The sequence below is a fragment of the Melopsittacus undulatus genome, chromosome 9, assembly GCF_012275295.1.
Source record: "Melopsittacus undulatus isolate bMelUnd1 chromosome 9, bMelUnd1.mat.Z, whole genome shotgun sequence".
In the NCBI taxonomy this organism is placed as follows: domain Eukaryota; kingdom Metazoa; phylum Chordata; class Aves; order Psittaciformes; family Psittaculidae; genus Melopsittacus; species Melopsittacus undulatus.
In genome coordinates, this window is record NC_047535.1 from 36812925 (window position 1) to 36833902 (window position 20978).

Genomic DNA, 20978 nt, shown 5'->3' on the forward strand with positions numbered 1-20978 from the left:
TCCTATGTGCACCAATTCTCTGCTCTCTCGTGATCCTGTGGAAAAATCTTTAAGCTCATGAAGGTGCAACCCTGACAGCAGCTCACAAGTGAAGAAAAACAGCTTAATTGCATCTTACCCCTTTAAATCTTAACCTAGAGCCAGAAGACAAGAGGAAGAGGAAACATTGCCTTAAAAAGAATGATAATTCAAATTATCTTACCCTCAAATAAAATCTTGCTTCTACCAGCATTTGTTTGTTCACAACCAAAATCAAGGTGCAGCCATCCGATTTGAAGCAAATAACCTACATTCTCACATTTGCACTCATGAAAAGCCTGACAACAAAAGTAAAAAGCCCATACAGTTCAGAAGGGCAGACAACTTCCCACCACATACATGAAGAATGAAAAAACACAGAAATAACCCTGTTCTAGTCTGCAAGTAACCTCCCACCTTACCATCCTCTTTAGCAAACAATAGGATGATTAATTAAGAGGGTTATGCACAGTAGTACTTTGAACGATTTTAATTCTACTCAAACTCAGCAAAACCCGAGTATTGTGTCTGGATTTAGAGTATGAAATGCAGCTTCACAATACATTTTAAAAAGCCATCTCACCAGTCTTGGAAGGAAAGAATTTTATCAACATCAGTTCATCTCACAAAGCAAGGCTAAAACTAACCAAACCTATTGCTCTATGGGAAGTCTCTGCCAATATAATGCAGATTAAACTGATACACTAGAAACCAAGAGCAATTTCTGTGAAATGATTGACAGTGATACAGTTGTACCTGAAAGCATGAGGAAAATTGGGAAAACAGAATTTTAAACATAACAACCTTTGCAAAATGAGGAAAGAGTATAATTTAAAAGGTACACTACACTAACGTAAGGCCACTAAGCCTAAAACAACACTGGCATGACATTTAGTTTGGTCAAAATCAGAAGAAGAATAATAAATCCCATGCAGTAAGCTGGCACTCAACTCCCTAGAAGATCTACTGGAAACTCATCACTCTTCCAAGTGGAGTATCTGAAAGAACTGAAGCAAGATACTCTTCCCACATGATCCAGATCCATCTCACTAGACACACACTATGGCTAGAAAACTCCTAGAAATGAAATATACAAGCACATGGCTAAACCCAGTTCTCACATAACTTAATTTCTTTTATTCAGAAGTTGTGAAGTGCTAATCCTGCCTCTTCAGGAAAAAACCCCATCAAACTGTAACAAAGAATGCACATGAGCAAGATGGCATTTGATAAATGTCCTAATGAGGAGTGGCAGTTGTCATCTCATGAAGTACACTAGGAAGCTTGTTTACTCGTAACTGTGAAGTACAGTATGCATTGAAAGTACTTGCTAAGAAAATTGGTTATACAGAAAGAAGATCTAAAAAACGTACAATATTCAACAAACATGAAACTCTATTAAGTGAAAGTCATGAAAGAACTGCTAAATCTCAGATGAAGGGAAAATTTACAGGGTATTCTTAATATTTGAAAGCCTATTTTTCTTTGTTACTCTTCCAAGTGGCTCATTCACAAACACATAGAACACAATGGCATATTAATTTTCAAAAGTCAATGTAATAATCTTAATGTACTTTATTATTAAGAACTTAAATTATAATGGGCTTAAGCTCTGTTGTTTTAAACAAAACAAAAAGTTCTCTATACACCATTCAGGCTTTAATCCCAAGAGCAGTCTCCTTTAATTCAAGGTAAGTTTCACTCCTTTAATTGCAGTATTGCTAGAACTTGTGAAATTATAACAAAATGTTTGTGTTTAGTACAAGTCAACCCGAATAATCAATCCTAAGGCAATAAGACTCACCACAAATCTCACAGTTCCAGGAGAACCTCAACACACCCCAGTGCAGTGAAATGAAATGTTTAGATTCCTGTGTTGCAGACCATTGTCCAAAAGGACGCACATTAATAAGAAAAATGGATTTCAAATCCTCAAATAGGAGACGTCACACAAAACCAACTGTGGTTTATATTAGATCCAGGCACTTTTTAAACATAAACTATAACCCCAGGTTCCTGGAGCTCAAGACACCAGGCTGTGCCAATGAAAACTCTAATTTCAGTGCCCGTGCACCCACACCACTCGTGTTCAGGAGAGAACTGCTGCCAGGGAATGCCCTGGAACACTTCCCTCCTTGGGTGTAGAAAAGCCTGATGCACTTGCTGTAGGGATCATAGTTACCAATGCTGTAAAATGTAATTAGGAACGCAGGTCCTGTAACTGTGCCAGGATCTAGCACTCAAGTACCGGGTAACTGAACACATTCTCCTACATTATTTCCCAACTATTCCTCTGGTCACTTATAATTACAGAATGACTTTTCACCAGCTATGTAAAGTCTGCAAAATAACCTCCACACCATGCACTTGTACCATACCTGGAAGCCACAGCCCTCAGAGCGTCATGCCTTTCATTTTAAATAGGCTACTCTTGTTCTGCTCGTCTCAGCTATGCCTGCTGACAGGGCAAGAGGTAATGAGAACAACTTGAAACACATGAAATTTCATCTGAACACCAGGGTACTGTGAGGCTGGCTCCCAGGAAGGTTGTGGAGTGTCTGTCTCTGGAGATTCTCAACACCTGACTGGATACAGTCCTGGGCAACAGGCTCTGGGTGACCCTGCTACAGCCAGGGGCTTGACCGGATGGTTTCTCTTCCCACCTCAGCTATTCTGAGACTCTATAAAGAAGAAGTCAGGAGGAAACTAGCAGAAAACTAAAGCCATCAGCAGGATTACCTCCCACATTCAGGAACAGCTTGGGTTGTGCACTCAGCTCAAATGACTGAGGGTTATAATGCTCATAAAGTGATTGAGAGGCTGGGATAGATATTATGAACATCTCATTAAAACAAAACATACCCATACTTTCTCTAGAAATCATATACTATTTTGTAAGGCTTTTCCTGCATTTAACACACACAAAACCTCCTAAAATATACGACTACCTGTAAAATTTGCAACGGACATGCGTTTCACAGTGTACTCTAGCAGGATAGCCTAGGTAGCCAGATTCCAAAGTGGAGACAGAAATGCCAGCCTTTCATCCAACACCTTCAACTTTCCACTAGGACAACTAACTTTTCTGTCCCCATCTGTGAACACACGATATGCTCTTAAAAAAACCCAAACCCACAAAACACAAAGTCTCACCATCACCAAAAAACACAAACCACAATGCCAAAAATTGCTAAAACAGTTGGCTAAAGTACAAATACTGTACTTGAACTTGTGTGCTACAAACACTCATTTCTAGAGAGAACTGTCCCTTTCTTTTTTCTAAGCTCTCAGGCAATAAGTATCTCATCACCACCACCACCCTGCAGCTCTTCAGACATTTGCATGGAGTTTCTGTACTGCTCACACAGCCAGATGCAACCTGCCTACACTGGAAGGAAAGCAGAAACACAGCTGCTTCCCTATGGCAAATTATGTGTCCTATGACTGATATCAAGTATATCTTTAATGGAAGGTCTCTCCCAATTAATTAATTACTGTTTATATGTAATTTGAACCAATATTCTTTGGTACATTCAGACAAAAACTTTCCTGACAATTGTCACTCATTTTTCTAAATTTCACCTTTTTTTCCTCCATCAAGTGCATTTTGTGCTTTGTTCAAGCAACTTTCTTTGCCAAGACAACAGCTGTACTAAGACATAAGAAAAAACTGCTTTAAAGCTGTTGATGGATTGATAACCAGTGTGGGAGCTCTGTACTTGTTCTCGAGTACATGCAAATGTCTTCTGACAGGTCAGAAAAGAAAGGAAAAGAAAAAAACCATCCCAAAGCTCAACTGTCCTTCCTCCCCCACAAAAAAACCCCAAATAAACAAACAAAACAGTCAAAACCCACAAAACCAGCTTAGTTTCTTTCTCATTTAACAAAGACACTGCTTGTACACAATTACACCAAGTCTAGCAGATCATATTATGGTAAAACTAAAATTTAGACCCATTATTAGAGGGGATTACAAACACAAGAACAGTGCTAGGGCCCAGTCCTCACTTAATAAAGGACCAGCTGCCCCAGTGGCCACTGGGTAGGAGGCCAGGGCCACCTGAGTCTGGTCAGTGCCATTAAGGTTTGTTAATACACTCAGGACCCTGACACGTATCCATCACAGTAGCTTATCTTGGACAACTCAGGTTTTTGATGTGACACCTGCACTCTGGCAGCTGATGAACCTTTCATGGCTCACAGACTCATAAAGGGTGTACTGCCTGCTTCAATCCAGACTAGCTACCTTATGAATAATTATCCTCAGTTATACTATGACCAAGACAAAAGGAACACAATTACAAATATCTTTTTACAATTCAAATTGCTGAAGATTAATTCAAAAAACATGGCAGTGAGACGTAACCAAGCCATCAGGGTCAAGCAAAAATAATAATAGGGGGGTTCTGCAAAACCTTTCATCTCTGCTTCCCCTCCTAGCCTTCAGAATTATTGATATGGCAACCTTTAAGGCACATTACAAATGAAACTCCATCAAAAATAAACCAAATGGCAGTCACCTATAAAATATGATCAAAAGACTGATGCAGACTGAGTTGAAACAAGAAGCAACCAAATCTAAAGGACAGATGGTATACACTGCATTAGGTATCAACAAATTGACTACAAAGTAGGATTCTGGAAACAAAGTCCTTGAATGGTTTTGCACCAGATGTAGTTTGCGTTCTGTTTTCTTACCTGATCTGCTGCAATGAAATAGGTGTTTTAATTTGCTGATAATAATCAGGATACTTTTTCTTGGAAGGCAAGTGGAAAAAGGGTTCAGATATGAGCTGGCCCTGATTATTTCGGCAACTTCTAACTGTGTCATAAAGCTGATAAAGAGGATTAGAAGTGTCCATGAAGGAAGTAATGCTCTCGGCTTCAGATTCTCCCTCTTCATAACGAGCAGCAGCTGCAAAGAGAGAAAGAGAAAAGGGAAACTCAGCAGGACAACTCAGACTGGGGTTCTTTTGATGACTTTTCAAATGGATAAAGATGCAAATCAGAAGAAAAGGCAGTCCCTCAAGTCAGGGCGTTCAGCCACTCTCTGGCACATTCATACCTCAGAAAAGGACATCACAAATCTATAGTATGAGCCTCAAGTGGACAAAAAAAAAATGCACTTTATCTAGTTATTGGAACCTCTCTTATCAGATGAGACTTCATTTCTGCCACTGGTAATACACCCTTACCAGCTGCAAGTGCTGAGAGTCCATATCAGACTCCGTAACAGGACTGCTGAACCACACACTACCCAGACAACCGCTACATCCTTATTTATCCCTCAAACCATTAATACCAGTATTTGTGCCAAATACATTTGTACAATGAACTACTGTCATACTGACAAGAGCTCACTACAAGGATACAAATTGACAAACCATGTCTGGAATCTTCAAAGGTGCCTGGCTAGGTAAGCTAAATGGCCAAATTCAAAGTGAATTTTTGCACATGTATCAAAAAACTGACTTCAAAACTTCTATAATCCTTTTACCCATATTAATCACATCTCAGTTCAAAAATTGTGAAGTTTAGCAGAAAAAAACCCTGACATTAAAGCCTGAAGGTGCATCTCTAATTTACACAGCAAAATAAAGCATGAATATTTTAGAATTATTATTTTATTAGCATTCTATATTTATATGTATAATTAGCATAAATCTTTCACAATTATTTACAAATTTCATAGCAAACCTAGTTATCTATATAAAGTATATACTATGCTTTAGGTTTAGGATGAATGAAAGAGAGGCTATGAAGAGCTAACATTTACTGCAGATAAAATTAGGAAAAACATTACATGAGCAACAGAAACACAACGGGAACAAAAAACGTTGGTAGTGGGAATATAGGATGGAAAAAATAAACAGCCACTCCTCCCACACTTCTCAGTAACAGAAATGGTGCAATGTGTACTGTGCAGATAAGCTAACATAAAAACTATGTGGGTCTGCACACACTGGAGTTAAATTATTCACCCTTTTTTCGCCTTCTGAAGAGTTAAAGTTTGAGGGAAAGTTTGGCAGATGACACACTTGGTACTTCAGTCACACAAAAGGCAGTTCTCTAACACGCCAAGTTTCCAGTTGGCATTTTTGTTATTGCTCAGCAGAGGCTGGCAATGTTTGAAGCTTTCTATGCAAGTTCAGTAAAGATGTACCGAAATGATGACAAAGCCAGGGGACACTCTCACTGCATAAAAGCATAATACTAGCTTTTTTCCTCTGCAGCCTGATATTGCAGATCTACACTAGTATATAACGTATGGGAGCTACCAAACAAGTTAGATGGAAACTAAAACACAAACAGACCCTGTGCAAACACATAAGGAAGATGTTCATTACTGATTCAGGGAAGACACTCCAAATTATCCTAATTTGTGTATGCCTACAAATTATCCTAATGTGTATGCCAGTCAGCATCACTCAATGGCCTAGCATCCACCACATCTACCACAGTAGCCAGCAATACAGCAGCAGGACAGAATAACTCGGGTAGAAACAAAAGACTGGAGTTAATACTATGTTCTCCCGTACCTGAAAATGGATATAAATACTAACAGCTAAAGAGAATGTTATCAGGTAAAGTAAGTTTCAAAAATAGACTAGGCAACAAACAGTCAAATAGCTCAGTTCTGAGTGCTCCATCAAAAAGTAAGGAACAGAGCAGAAAAAACAGCAGAATATGTTTTTACGAAACAGAAAAGTAAAAAACTAGCTAAGTATACTGCTATCATCTTACATGTGGCAGCCAGCAGCAAAGCAGTTTAATACCCCAAATAAGAAACATACTTCCTTTGCATTGGAAGTAGAATGCCAGACATTCCTTAAAATAAAAATCTAAGTAAATTAAACAGGCACTAAATGGAAAGTGTTTACATAATATTGTAATGTAGCTATAAACACTTTCATTATGACATGTATGTTCTTTAAAAGTGATGTGTCAAACATTACATATTCTTACATATTCAGAAAATTACATTGTTCTAGTACGAAATCTGTTCTCTAAAGAAAACAGATAAAGAATGTATTATTCAGATCAGAAGACAGAAACGAAACATTTTGCCACTAAACAATCTAATGCAAGACTACAGATTGTTTAATATGCAGTAGCACCATGTGCCATATCCCCACCAAGCACACAGTGGCAGTGAAGCAACAGTGAATTATTCCTCTTTCATGCAGCTGTTATCACTACTACAGTTAACAGAGAAATAAAAAACCCTGCAGCAAACCATAGCCACAAAGTATCTGCCATGCAACAGTCCCAAACAAACAGCATTTTCTGCTGCCCATTTTGTATCATTCTGTACCCTTCCTAATGAAGGGACAGCTTCATAATGGAGTGTTTAACTGACTTCACTGCAAAAGGAGGAATCCATCTAATTTACAACTGGAATTGAGCTTTATTACCAGATATAAATTCATCTATCATAATCTTGTACTCTTACTCAATGATGAGGCAGAAAAAGGGTAGAGAGTATTTGTGTGTATGTGAAAGCAAATTAGTCTTACTCAGTAAGTGATTTGCTTTAAACACTGTCTCCTTTGTGGTCCCAAAGCACCTAGGCAACAATGAATGCTCGTAGTCTAACTGAAGATAAATGCTAGTAAAACCAAAAGCAGCATCCAGTCTTAAAACATTTCTAAATTTAATAATAATAAATAGCTTTGTTTACAAAATGGCATACTTTTAAATAAGTACCACAGAATGACCATCTATGCCTGCCTTTACTGATTTATAATGGGGAACAAGGATGCTGCAGAAGCTGCTCATGCACTAATATATTTGAGCTGGAAATCTACAAGCTCCACCACATCACAACACCCTCTGAAACTGTGAGGATAAACTCCAAGTTGGAAACAGATATTGTTCATTGCTTAAGCAACTGCTAGAATCCAAGAAGCTCATTAAGATTTAGTTCTCTATATTGAGAAGGAGAAATTTCTCTTCATGTTCTGTCATGCAGCCTAGTTCTCATTTATTTTAACAAGCCTTAGTGGAAAGAAAAAAGATGAGATTCCAGAGCAACTAATAAAAAGACTTGGTTTAAATCAAAATCCTTTTCATGCAGAGACTGGAAGCACAGGGATGTCCACGTAGTGTATTGGAGGGACAGAAAGTCTTAAGGTGACAGAGGTCATCTAAAAAAATGACATTGCCCCTTAGGTGAATGTGATAAAGACAGAAGAGCTGCAGCAGCAGCAAAGCAAGGAGCTCAAATGTATATGAAAGGACCTACGAAAATGACAATAATGTCCATAGTAAAGGTAGCACCTGAAAGTGGTTAAATCATGAGAATTTAAACCACATAAAGACATAAAAAACTGTGTGTTTACAGAATTACAATTTGCAAAAACAGCAGCTAATAATCACATTGAACCAAGCCAATAAATACTCCTCACACCTCCCAGAAAGCAGCTGCTCCAAAGCAATAACTCAACTCTGCTTTTGTTTGCAGCAAAATGGTCCAATACAATTCTACAGCATGTCCATCCACTGGAAAAGTGGTGAACACCATTCAATTTCTAGGTGTGAAATGAATGCCTCAAAAATACAAACTGAAGAGATGGATCATTTCACACCAATGCAAAAATAATGCTAACAAAAAAGAAAACTGAAGATGTGTAAAACATTTCAGAAACTGTCCCTGAGAGGAAAGCAAGGAAGGTGCTGAGAATATAACTATCAAGACAAGCTAGCTTAAAAGACAACCTATAACAATTTATGACTGATACTGAAATATCTGACATAATGCATATATTATGGCGTATACGCTTATATTATAAAGCTAAAGCATGCTTATGAAACTAAGGGTGCTGTTTGAAGGCATGCCTTTTTACATGCTTTTAATATACACCTTCATGTAAAATTTCATGACTGCTAGGTTAGACCAGATAGTTTTGAATTACGTTCTCACATTTACCTGTCCTTTCACCTCATACATTACCTTCAACTTCAAAACTAAAATGTGAGACCCAATGGCACAAGAGGGCAAGAGAAAACAAGCCAGTGTCAGTGAGATTTCTCTCAAACAATTGTAGCACTGTAATTCTCTTTTACTACAAGAAGTACCCAATGTCTTACCCCAGTATCTCAACTTCTGTTTCATATTAGGAGGAATAAAAACGTGCAGCAGCTTCCTAAAGCTTGGATAACTATACTTGGAAACACACACTAAATTCAAACCATGCACGCAAGTTTGGCCTACGCTGTCTGACCAGCTGTACATTTATACATTTGTACTTTGAGAGAACAGGGATTGAATCTGCATACTGAGTTTGGAAACACTGCAAAATACTTTCGAAATAAAGATATTTGAATGTATCAGAAGTCCTACAGTTCTGCTTATTCCAAACATTTAAATTGAGAAAAATAGAGACAATACATTTCGGTTCCTACCTGCCAAAGCTGCATCCTCATCACTTTCTGATCCATATTGCAATGCCATGGTTATTGCTGATAAACGATCCCCTTGGGCTGATCTTTTGTTACTATGAAAGAGAAGTAAAAAACCCATGCAAATTAAAAAGAAGGGTTATGACATTAACCATTAGCAGTCACTCAGAGTGTGTAAGTAAACACAAGCTCATGATGGTTGCTTACAGGAATACAGATATGACTATACAAGAAAATACTGGAGCCCTGAACAAGAGAAGCTGTTAATGACCCAAGTCTGCATCTATTTAGAGGCAGTTCATCGAGCTGAAAAACTGGACACAACATCAGAAAGCTAGAGCTCAAGCTAGCTATTCTTCTGCCCTATTTTAACTGTCCGAGTATTTGAATTACTGGGGAGACGATAAAAAGTCCCTCACATGAGTAACTTCATTTCTGATTCTGTTTATAAGGATTTGTCTACAAGAAGGAATCTAGCACATTGTAAGCTGTATAAGCTGTCTTCTCCCATTTCTCCATTCCCACCTTATTCATTTTCGGCACACGCAGTGCCTACGCGCAAAGCAGCTTCCTCTCCTTTCTAGACCAGCATTCACACTGACTATGGTCTTGGAAGACTTCTTTAGCATTCCTCTCTTCCTCCCTTTTGTCCCAGACCATTTCATGCCTACACAGTAGGCTATGCCTGACAATCTCTGCTTTTTTACTAGGTCAGGTCTTTAGGCACCTCCAGCAGGGGCTCAGCCTTGCCTTGTGGGAGCAGTGAAGACTAGGGAAAAGCAGATGGGTTGCTGTTGTGCATGCCCAGGTCCCACACTTTCCAATACATCTTTTGTTGTCTTTTATATACACAGATATTGTTCCCTTCATCTATGAGCTGTTCCTCTGAAATGTCAATTGAATTCATTTAGTCCATGACTTTGTGCTCCATCTTTCATAACAGTCCTTCAGGGCAGGAGAGAAGGTGTGTGCTGTCACACTGATGCATGCTGAAGCCAATTCTGGTTCTACCATGACTGCACTTTGCCCAGTTTCATCAACATTCAGAATGTTTTTTTCATTAATCTGTGTAAATTTTATTGCAATACAGTTGATATGGCATATAGCAACCACAGTAGTAATGACATACAGTATTACACAGCAAGTAACATCACAGAATTCAAATCACAGGCTCTTCTCAGCCAGAATCAAATCCCCTTGAGGTACACATTGGACTTCCCCATCCTCTTGCATTTCTCATCAAGTGCACCCAGGCAGAGTGCCTTGGCAGGTGGTGCATAATCTGCCAGGCCTCTCTGTATTTTGCTATGAGCGGGTTGAAAGCTTGTGGGTAAGGATCAGGGACCAAGGCAACAAAGGAAACCTTGTGAGTGTCTACCACAGGCTGCCCAATTAGGACAAGACTACTGATGGAGCCTTCTTACTCCAGCTACAAGAAGCATCACACTTCCTGGGTCTTGCCCAGGCTTCTCAGTTAAGTCAAGCACAAAACAAAGGTCAAAGAAAGTGATCACTGATGAGTAAGACTGGTAAACTGGGTTTCCTAGTCAAGCTTGTTGTGGGATCAGTGTGACCCACTTACTCCAAATAGCTTCAACTGCATGATGTGTGGAGGAGACCCTCCCTTTGAACTTCCAGTTCAGCACCAGCAGTTGGGGTGCCAAGAGGAGCTGTGTTTCAGTACCAACCATTCCCAAAGCAGCTTGAACCCCTTCCTACACTGCCAATATTTCTGTTTCAGTAGGAGTACACCAGCCCTCAGATCCTCTGTATGCACAACTCCAAAACCATAAGGTTTGACCTTGAGTGTCCACTGATGCTTTCTGCCAGAGGCTCCTGGTAGAACCATTCTCCCCAGCTGAGGTGTTAAGCATACTTTTTACATCTTGCTTTGCATGAACTGGCCAAAGGGCTACTGAATCAATTACCTCCTGTTTAATTTATTCAGAGGCCTGTTGTTGCTCAGGGCCCCATCTGAATTTGTTCTTCTGGGTCACTTGACAGAGAGATCCTGCCAATGCATTAGTATACAATGGGGTACTTCATACAAACTTCACCACATGGGTTGTGCCCACTTTATCTGGATCTTTGGTTAACTGCTTCTTGTCCAGGTCGTTGTAAATCACCTCCAGCTCCATCCAGTAATCCCCTCAGGTATGGATATCTTTCTCCACGGTGACCCACTTGCCTGGGTAACATCTTCCTTGATGGGAAGGGGACCCTTTCCTTCATGCCTGACAGGAGTCATATCCAGAGGCTGAGGACTTGTGCCCCTTTTCCAACAGCATTGTCAATGCTCCCTTCCCTAGAAAGGGATTCCAGCTGTCTGTCTTCCTTACCCTACCTGCAGGCTACTGACTCTCTTATCCCAACATCAGAGTCTCTGTGCTCTTCCGGATGATGGCTGAAGTCTCTGCACAGATCCAGTAATCAGCCTACTCAAAAAGTTTGCCATAAATGCATCCCAAAAGCAATGCTTTCTTTTCACAGGCTTCATTGGTTTCCATTGGCCATCTCTTAATTATTCAGTCCTACCAACTACTTCTTTTTAGACTCCAAATTTAGTTTATAACCATGGGATTTTTCACCTGCTTTATTCGCAATGAAGCTCAACATATTGTTCTTCAGAACATTTCTAAGGAAATAATTACATATAGAGCATTTCATGACAGGTGTTCTGAAATGTTAAATATAAAATCAAGCAAGGAAGAGTAATCACAGTAACTTATTAAATCATACTAAATAGATATTCAACCGAAATATATCTGAATCTCAAAAGTATTTGCATCAATATCGAAGAGCACTCGCAACCAAAAAAGTACCCAAAACCAAAGCAAGCCAACAAAGGTTTAGTATTTCCATGTGATGATGACCCACCTTTCCCTCCAAGTCCACCATCTACTTACCGATAATATTTGTTAGAAGAATTCCTCTCATCACCAACACTGCCTTTACCCTGTGAGGAAGGACCTGTCAGCTTGGAAGCAGTCAAATTTGATGAAGTCCTTAAGGTAGAAGAGCCAAGCCAAGGAAAGGGGAAAAAAACAGAGGCCCACCTTAGACCCAAGAAAAGGCGCAGCAAGGATTAAGCTTTTTACAGAATCACTTTGACAGATCAGCCAAAAGGTTTGGAGACAGATATAAAATGTCTTAAAGCTAACAGCAAAGTAACATTAAGACACACTTAATGCCCCAGCACTAACATCGATTTTGTTTACAAAGCCAGAGGAAGGTATAACATTTAGATTGAGAATTAATAGCTATACACACAGCTCAGCCTACAGTAGCAGTGAAAGCAGCCAACAAAATGTTCTTTAGTATCCAGATAAAGCTCATCATACAGATCCAATCACCTTTTATCAACACTTAACAAAATCATTGTCAAGTTGCTTGACAGTGCATACTGTCAAGCCACTTTATTTTGGCATTTTATTTAAGGGACAACAGGTAAATGCACCAACAAAGAGCAACTTAGTATGACAAAGGATACAATGAACTCTGCAACAGAAAAGCATGATTTTAAACACAGAGGCAACACGTCCGTAGAACAGGTTAGTAGCACTATGATGGATTTGATTCAATCCATTAACAACAAAGAAAATCAGATGTAAATTGAGAAGAAAAATAGAGGAAATTAGCTTTCAATGAACTCATGGGGGTATTTTATTAAAACCAGCAATAGGTAAAGGAGACTCCCCTCTGAGACAATCAGTTAACTAAATAATTTTGTTTCCTTCACTAGAAAGAAACAAAAAGACACTAATGGTTCAATAAAAAAGCAACCAGTGAGGTGCAGAACAGCAGGTGAAAGGTTTGGTTTTCATGATACTTTTCTTTCACCCTGATTTTTTCTTTTTGCATCCAACCCAGTATTATTGTAGCCTGATTCAGGCTTTATAGTTATTTTTTTCCAAGTTAGAGAAACAAAGAAGGGAGCTCCCAATTATTCTGACATTCAGATTACTTTGGGATTTGGAGGTCTATTGAGAACACAGTACATAAGAGAACATCTAGAATAAGGTAGCTGAGAAGTGGAGGAATGGAAATGGGTTGGCAGTGTAAGAGAGGAATTCAACTAACAAATATCAGTGTGATTTATCTGTCATCCCTTCTTATGCAAACAGCTTCATTTTGAAGGAAAACAAGAATGATAAAAATAAAACCACTATTTAAATAGCAAGCCTCTATGCCTGTATGTAATTCTAGTTACTGCGAAACAAACATGTATGTTTTGTTCAACATCTTTGTTGGTGACATGGACAGTGGGATTGAGTGTGCCCTCAGCAAGTTTGCCAATGACACCATGCTGTGTGGTTCTGTTGATACGCTGGAGGGAAGCAGTGCCATCCAGAGGGACCTTGACACACTTGTGAGGTGGGCTGATGCCAACCTCATGAAGTTTAACCATGACAAGTGCAAGGTCCTACACCTAGATCAGAGCAATCCCAGGCACAGCTACAGGTTGGGCAGAGAAGAGATTCAGAGCAGCCCCGAGGAGAAGGACTTGGGGGTGTTGGTCAATGAGAAAAGGAATATGAGCCGGCTTCAGTGTGCGCTTACAGCCCAGAAAGCCAACTGTATTCTGGGCTGCATCAAAAGGAGCGTGACCAGCAGAGTGAAGGAGGTGATCCTGCCCCTCTACTCTGCTCTCGTGAGACCTCACTTGGAGCATTGTGTGCAGTTCTGGTGTCCTCAACATAAAAAGGACATGGAACTGTTGGAACAAGTCCAGAGGAGGCCACGAGGATGATCAGGGACTGGAGCACCTCCTGTATGAAGAGAAAGGGGGTCTATAAAGATGCTGGGGAGGGACTCTTCATTAGGGACTGCAGTGATAGGACAAGGGGTGACGGGTTCAAGCTTAAACAGAGGAAGTTTAGATTGGATATAAGGAGGAAGTTCTTTACTGTAAGGGTGATGAAGCACTGGAATGGGTTGCCCAAAGTTGTGAATGCTCCATCCATGGTGGCATTCAGAGCCATGTGGTACAGAGCCTTGGGTGCCATGGTTTAGTGTGAGGTGTCTCTGCCCATGGCAGGGGGGTTGGAACTCGACGATCTTAAGGTCCTTTCTAACCCTAACTATTCTATGTATGTTCAGTGTCTGTAGAATCAAGGTCTTCTAGCACTACACATACTTTTAAGGAGGAAAAAATTGAACATACATCAGGAATTACTCCCTAACAGTATTTATGTTTTTCTATTTTTATATGCTCACAGGAAGCATACAAATGCTCAACAAAGGAACCACAAAAACACTGTAGAGGCTGAATATCTCAAAGGACCAAAGAGTAAAAATTAACCAGGTAATTCTCACTTTTTCACACACCACAATTCCAGGCAACACTTTAAATATTGGCATCATCTACACATTTTTCAGACAACAAAAAAATGTAAACTGCCTTTCAGTAAGGTAAGGGAGTCCTGGTGTTTACAGTTGAACCATACAAACCTTCACAGGAAATGACAGCAGTTATTTTCCAGCATCAAAAATCAGTAAACAGCTCAAATCCATAAAGACAGTCCCCCCTGTAAAGAGTTTGCTAACTATGGGATGACTTGCAAGACATTGCTTTCTTTTTCAGATAAACAACATGGCTCATACTGGCAAATAACCTCTAAACCTAAGAGCTACTCATAAGAAAAAGGTTTGCATGAGAAGAAATCTAATTGCATTTCAGATAAAAAACATCTACAATGACTGCATTGCTTCTCTGCCTATTATGATTTTCATAGGAAGAAATTGCTATTTCCTAAATTAAATCATCCCATGAAACAAACAGAACTATGTACTGTATTTTATACCTGCTTGTTCAAGACCAAATCTATGCTTCACTAAGTCTGTATTTTCCATGCCCTGTGCCTCTTTCCATAGCTAGAAATTAGTTTTCAAACAAGAGTTTATACAATGTGGACTTCCTTCTAAATATATTTTGCCCGAGGTCCTGTTCCTATGTTTCTGCCGCTACCTAATTAATAGCAAGCTCTTATGCTTCAGCTCCTAATAAGGTTCAAGATTCTCCAGCATTTTTCATGAAGCAAAGCACTACAAAGCACCATGTTTCTTACCATTACCTCTGTGTTATTAACTCTGAGTTATACATGATCTGACACCTTTAATGTGAACATCACAGAAATATTTCACCACAGTATTTCAACAAAAAGTTCCCTTCCAGAAACTATTTTACATTTGTTAACCTTTAAAACAACAATAAATTAAGTTTTCAAGCAATTATTTCCCACTGTATTGTCCACAGCAAAATTAAGGGAATGTCTATAGAGGTTTTTATATGAGATTACAAAAAGAACTCTATTTGCAGTACCTGATTCGGAGACTTGACTTGGCCAACTCACTGTGTTCAATTTCAGCCTTTTTCATATTAAATATTTTTTTAATTGCATTTGCATCCTGTCAATTAAAAGAATTTATTTGTTTAATGTTGAAAGTGAAGAATTTTATACTCAGGCATATCCATCTATCCAAAAATCTAAAACAAAAATGAAGGGGTTTTTACATTTAGATATAAAACAATTTGGCATGAGAACTGAAGCACAGAACAAAGCCTGCCTGAAACACACTCACAATGGCCTGCAAAAACTGAATATAATAAATAGCTGAGTAGCTTTGAGGTCATTTTTTGTCATAACCATAAAAAACCCAAACAAAACACATAAAAAACCCTACAATTTGCAAATGTGTACAAATGTCACTTAGAATTAAACAGGGAAATTACTTTCTGTGCCTTTACAATCAAAAAGTTATCACCATTACTGAGATTTACATCACTTGTTCACTCTCATTCTACACCCATGGACTCAATACTTGAAGTAACAGTTCACTAGATAGAGATTACAAGTGTTGCGGGAGGCTACAAGTGTGAGGTATGTCACCAGGAATTGAAACTACAATCCCAACAAAAGCGTAACTGCAAAAGTCCAAGAACCACTTACATAACAGTGTTATACATATACAAGATCTCTCCCTGCAAAGCCCTTAAAAACTGAGCACACAAAGGAATAATTGACCACCGAAATTCTCTTACTTCCAGAGTACATGGAAACAGCAATGTGATAATCACAAAATAATAAACACAAAAAGCTGGTGAGCTCAGCTTAAAAAGACAGGAGGTGAAATTTGACACAAAAATACAGCTAAAAGGAATAGGATCTTCAAAAACCATGCAGAGAAGGCATGACTCCAATTTTGAAGCTTATGACGAACACCATAAATAGTTCCTGCAATCTGGAAAGAGATAGCAGCTGAGTACAACCGCTATAACTTGAACCTGTAGTTTTAGGCATTTCAACTTCAATCACAAGGATCCTCCGTTCCTCCAAAAGAAGTCATATAACTCATATCCCAAGATAAAATCTTACCTGAAAAAAAAATCTTATGCCTCAGCAAGTAACATGCATTCCAATTATACTAAAAGCAATATATAACAAAAAAAAGGAAAAGGAAAAGCCACTATTAGCTTTTCCTTTTTTAACTGAAAACAATCTTCCTGGCCTTATGCTAAATGTTACTTTAAGGATTAATAAGCACAGAACGTCATACAGAAAATCAAACTCAAATCAAACTATGAATAAGTGAATCTAACCTTGAATACTTGTGATCCAGGCTCATTGTAGGTTTTGGCATTCTTTGCTAGGAGATCTATATCCTTAGCCATTGCATGAATGCTTTTATAAGTTCCATTCTATACAACAAAAACCAGAACTGGTTAAAGTGGCAACATTCAGAGAACAGCATGAGTCAGTAGCAAAAAGCAAAGGAATTCATATAGAATAAAGGGAACATTTACAGAAAAACAAGAACACTTCCAAAGAGGACATATAAGTATCTGAAAAAGTCACGGAAAAAGAAAGTTAAAATGTAAGTGCTAAGTCCTTACAGACTTTACAAATGCTAAGGAAAAGACTGAAAAAAATAATACATTAGATTGCCTTAATTTTGAAGGATTAAAAAAAATTATTTTATCTCTATTCTCTAGTTCAATTAGTCCATGTGCTACACAAAACTACTATACAATATGCTAGAATTACAGAACAGTATTTCATATTACTGGTCAAGCAAGATGAAAAAATCCATCAGTACAAACCAGCTCTTTATAGCACTAGAACAAAAGTAGGTGATGTTAATGCACGACCAAGCTTCAGTACTTAAATGTTTTACATTAGCAGTACTTGCCAAGAAACTACCTTAAACCATTAAACATCAAGGAACCCAAGATATTCAGGCTTAATGCCAGTACTCTACAGTTTACAATGCTTGCTCTTCAACACAGCTATTTCTGCAGCACTGACAGTGTTCAGATTTCTAAACAGCAGGGGAAAAACACATTGTCTTTCCTACCGCCCCAAACTTTGGCTTCTTACAATTTTAAGAGTGCTCACTCTTAAGTAAGTGTATACTTTGACATATTAACATGCTCGTACTGTACCTGTATCCTTTGGGCAATGGTTTTAAGATCTATGGGCTCCTTTATTATTGCATAATAATCTGGATATTGCTGGAAAAGAAAAAGAATTTATATATTACTATAAACAGTCACAAAGCTATTGCTCTAGTAGCTCACAGAATGAGATATGAGTTGAACTGAAGATAAGAACAGTGGAAGCTCCATCAGTATAGCAATAGGCTTCAATTTTGGTGAGCCAGCTCCTAAGGCTGATATAAAGAATTATAATTCATCAATAGTGATATAAAGGAACAGTTCTGTCTGAAAGCCAAATACAGGTCTTCAGAGTATTTATTTTGCTGGTTAAACTTATGTCACATCCTGAAACAGAACAGTGAAATCAGACATACTTAAAAAGATTAAAATCTCTGCACCAAAAAAACCCACCCATAATTACCTAAACTGGCAAAACAAGGCAAGTCCCAGACTCCAATGAAGGGCTGAGAATGATGGGTAGGAGCAAAGAAGGGAGATAAGCTCTAAAAACAGCTGGAGTTTGTCACTGATGAAATAATAAGCATCCTGAGTGTGCCCATCATAGTGTGTAACATCAGTTACATAAACGTCCCGGTTTCCATCTTTAAACACAACCAGTATTTCTAGAATACCCACCACTTTAGAGGGGAGTTTCTGAAACAGTTCACTGATGAGGCGCCCTGATGGGTTTGTGGCAACAGCTATAGCTTCAAGAAGCTGTTCAAGAATTTCCTTCAGGTAACCTGGAGATGACTAATAAGAAATACAATCATGAGAAGTTTTAAGAGCAGCCACAATGGAGTACTTTAAGTTGCACTAAAATACAGGAATTGACTTTTCAAACACAGAAAAAAATCAGCTACAAAACACAGATGCAACTATTGAAAACAACATTGGTTATGCGCTTAGGTAAAGCACATGAAAAAAACTTTAATTTCACATTTACACTGCAGATTGTCCAACATGCGTTATGACTCTCTTGTCAGTATTAATGAAAACATGCATCCCAACATCACAAACACCAGACAAGCCACTGTCATATCCAGCTTATGAAACACTCCAGGAACAGCTGCATTAACTGAATGAGACACATACTGAAAAATGATGTAACTGGACATGAAACTTGCTTGCATCAAACCTCAACACTGGCATGATATCAAGCACATATTTGTCTCAACTAAACCACAACCACATTTCATCTGTATCAGAAAAGCTCATAACTTTTTTTTTTGCTAGGCAAAAGTGAAACATACATATAATGCTGTGAAATTCTTAACTAATAAACCGGTATCAGCAATACTTCTTGGGGCATAATTTAACTATGAAAAAACTTAATGCTTATTCACACATGGAGCCAACCTCCCTTTCAGAGTCAGTTGACATACACAGCCATAGCCTCTTACAACTGCAGCTGTCATGCCCACACTTACTAATTCTTGATTGTCATGTCCTTCTTCATCATCATCATCCTCCTCAGCATCACCTTTTTGAACAAATTCATTTTTTGTACGCAAATACAACTCCCATAATTTGCAGGCAGCTTTATATTCAGGAGAATCAGGCTGAAAAAGCAAATCAAACATTCTACTCAAAATTCAGATCACTCTTGTCTGAAGGAAATGTTCAAGTTATTGGTTGAATGGTATTAAATGCATTAAATAAATACATAATAGAAAACCAGGGAAATTCTTGCTTTAGTCGTTCTTCAACAGAGATATTAAGAATCACAATAAGCACTAGAAAATATAACTTCTATCGCACCAAATCATTTAAGTCTTTCAGAAAACTTATTACTTGGGTTCAGGCTTGGGCAAGCCTATTGGATGAATCTGGAAAAATCATTAAGTTTTGCTGATGCATAATACTACTGATATTTAAAATAGACAAAATATCAGTATGCCAGAAATGTGATTTAAGCAAATACTGCTGCCATTGTGTGGCACTTGAAAATTGATTTCCACAGAAGACGAATGCCAATAAGTGTGTCAATATCTTTGAAAAGACTTCAGTGATTTAGATGCAGCATTAACTGAAATTCCAAAGAACTTGACAACATGCTACTGCCTGGGTATACATCTTGGTATATTTTTTGGAAGAGCTAGATGCATTAGTCAGCAAATTAAGTTTTGTAAATACAGAGTTGGTAGTGGCAGACAAGCATGTGCCTATAACATTACTGCTTAAGAATGTTACCCAGAAAAAACCCAGCTTTTCCACTCTTACATATTTCCTTCACTTTCTTCTGTCACTTCACCTGTATTTCAGGTACTCCTGCAGATCTCACCTTTTTACTGTGGATTACACTCATCTTACTTCCCTGTCTCAACCTCTGACAGCTTGCACCACAAATGAGAAACCAATATGACAACTATTCCTAAACCCACCTCACTAAGATTAAATATTCTCAAGACATGAGACGAGGTGTTAATCATGAAGAACAGTTATAAACAATGCTCTGCTCCACTCATCAGCTTCCTTCTGTATTAATGCAAGACACTCAAAAGTGTAAGACTTGAACCAAAATACTAACAAACTCAAAGGTTTTCATTCTAATCCAGCACTGCCAATAAAACTCCTGCTGCAATAAAGACCTTGACAATGAATCAATCTCCCTGTTTTATATGCGTCATTGGAACTGCGTAGGTAAGGTAAAAGATAAAAGAAGAAGAGGCTGTATTTGTGTGCCGTACCTCCAGCTCACAGCTCCGTATTTCACTGGAAATGTCAACATTTCTTCACCCTAGAATGATGGCTACCTATTTCTATTTTACATGCACGATTTCTACATTATAGGCATAATTCTGAGTCCACCATTCTGTAGGCAAAAGAAACCATAAAAATGCCAACATTCATGGGTAAGCGCCTTTCAGAGCTTCAGGAGCACACAACCAATTTGGAAATCCTTGTACTTTCTCTACTGGAACCAGAACATGCAAATGTTCTATTTCAGAAATCTGATTGTTTTGCAAAAAGCTACACACAGACATATACAAACATAAGCAAAATAAACAGTGCTTTTCTGAATGTCACCTGGCTATGCTAGTTGGGTTATTCAGAAAGCAGTCATCTGGATCATCTCCAAAGTCAAAGATAAATGAAAGGTAACTTTAGCAGTTTTAGA

General features: G+C 38.4%; 1 protein-coding gene across 7 annotated transcripts in view; it reads right to left on the reverse strand.

Annotated features, from left to right (window-relative positions):
- Window positions 1-20978, reverse strand: part of PBRM1 (polybromo 1) — a 65035-nt gene that overhangs the window by 37809 nt on the left and 6248 nt on the right. For 4 of the 7 annotated variants that reach the window (XM_034066409.1, XM_034066413.1, XM_034066411.1 and 1 more), the window contains exons 5-12: window positions 19288-19419; window positions 18494-18610; window positions 17864-17932; window positions 17021-17119; window positions 15743-15828; window positions 12327-12425; window positions 9424-9515; window positions 4717-4933 (exon numbers count right to left, since the gene is read on the reverse strand). In XM_034066409.1, the coding sequence (XP_033922300.1) occupies window positions 4717-4933; window positions 9424-9515; window positions 12327-12425; window positions 15743-15828; window positions 17021-17119; window positions 17864-17932; window positions 18494-18610; window positions 19288-19419 (911 nt within the window). The remainder of the gene's footprint in view (window positions 1-4716; window positions 4934-9423; window positions 9516-12326; window positions 12426-15742; window positions 15829-17020; window positions 17120-17863; window positions 17933-18493; window positions 18611-19287; window positions 19420-20978) is intronic. The other 3 variants (XM_034066414.1, XM_034066412.1, XM_034066410.1) reach the window with 1 other exon arrangement.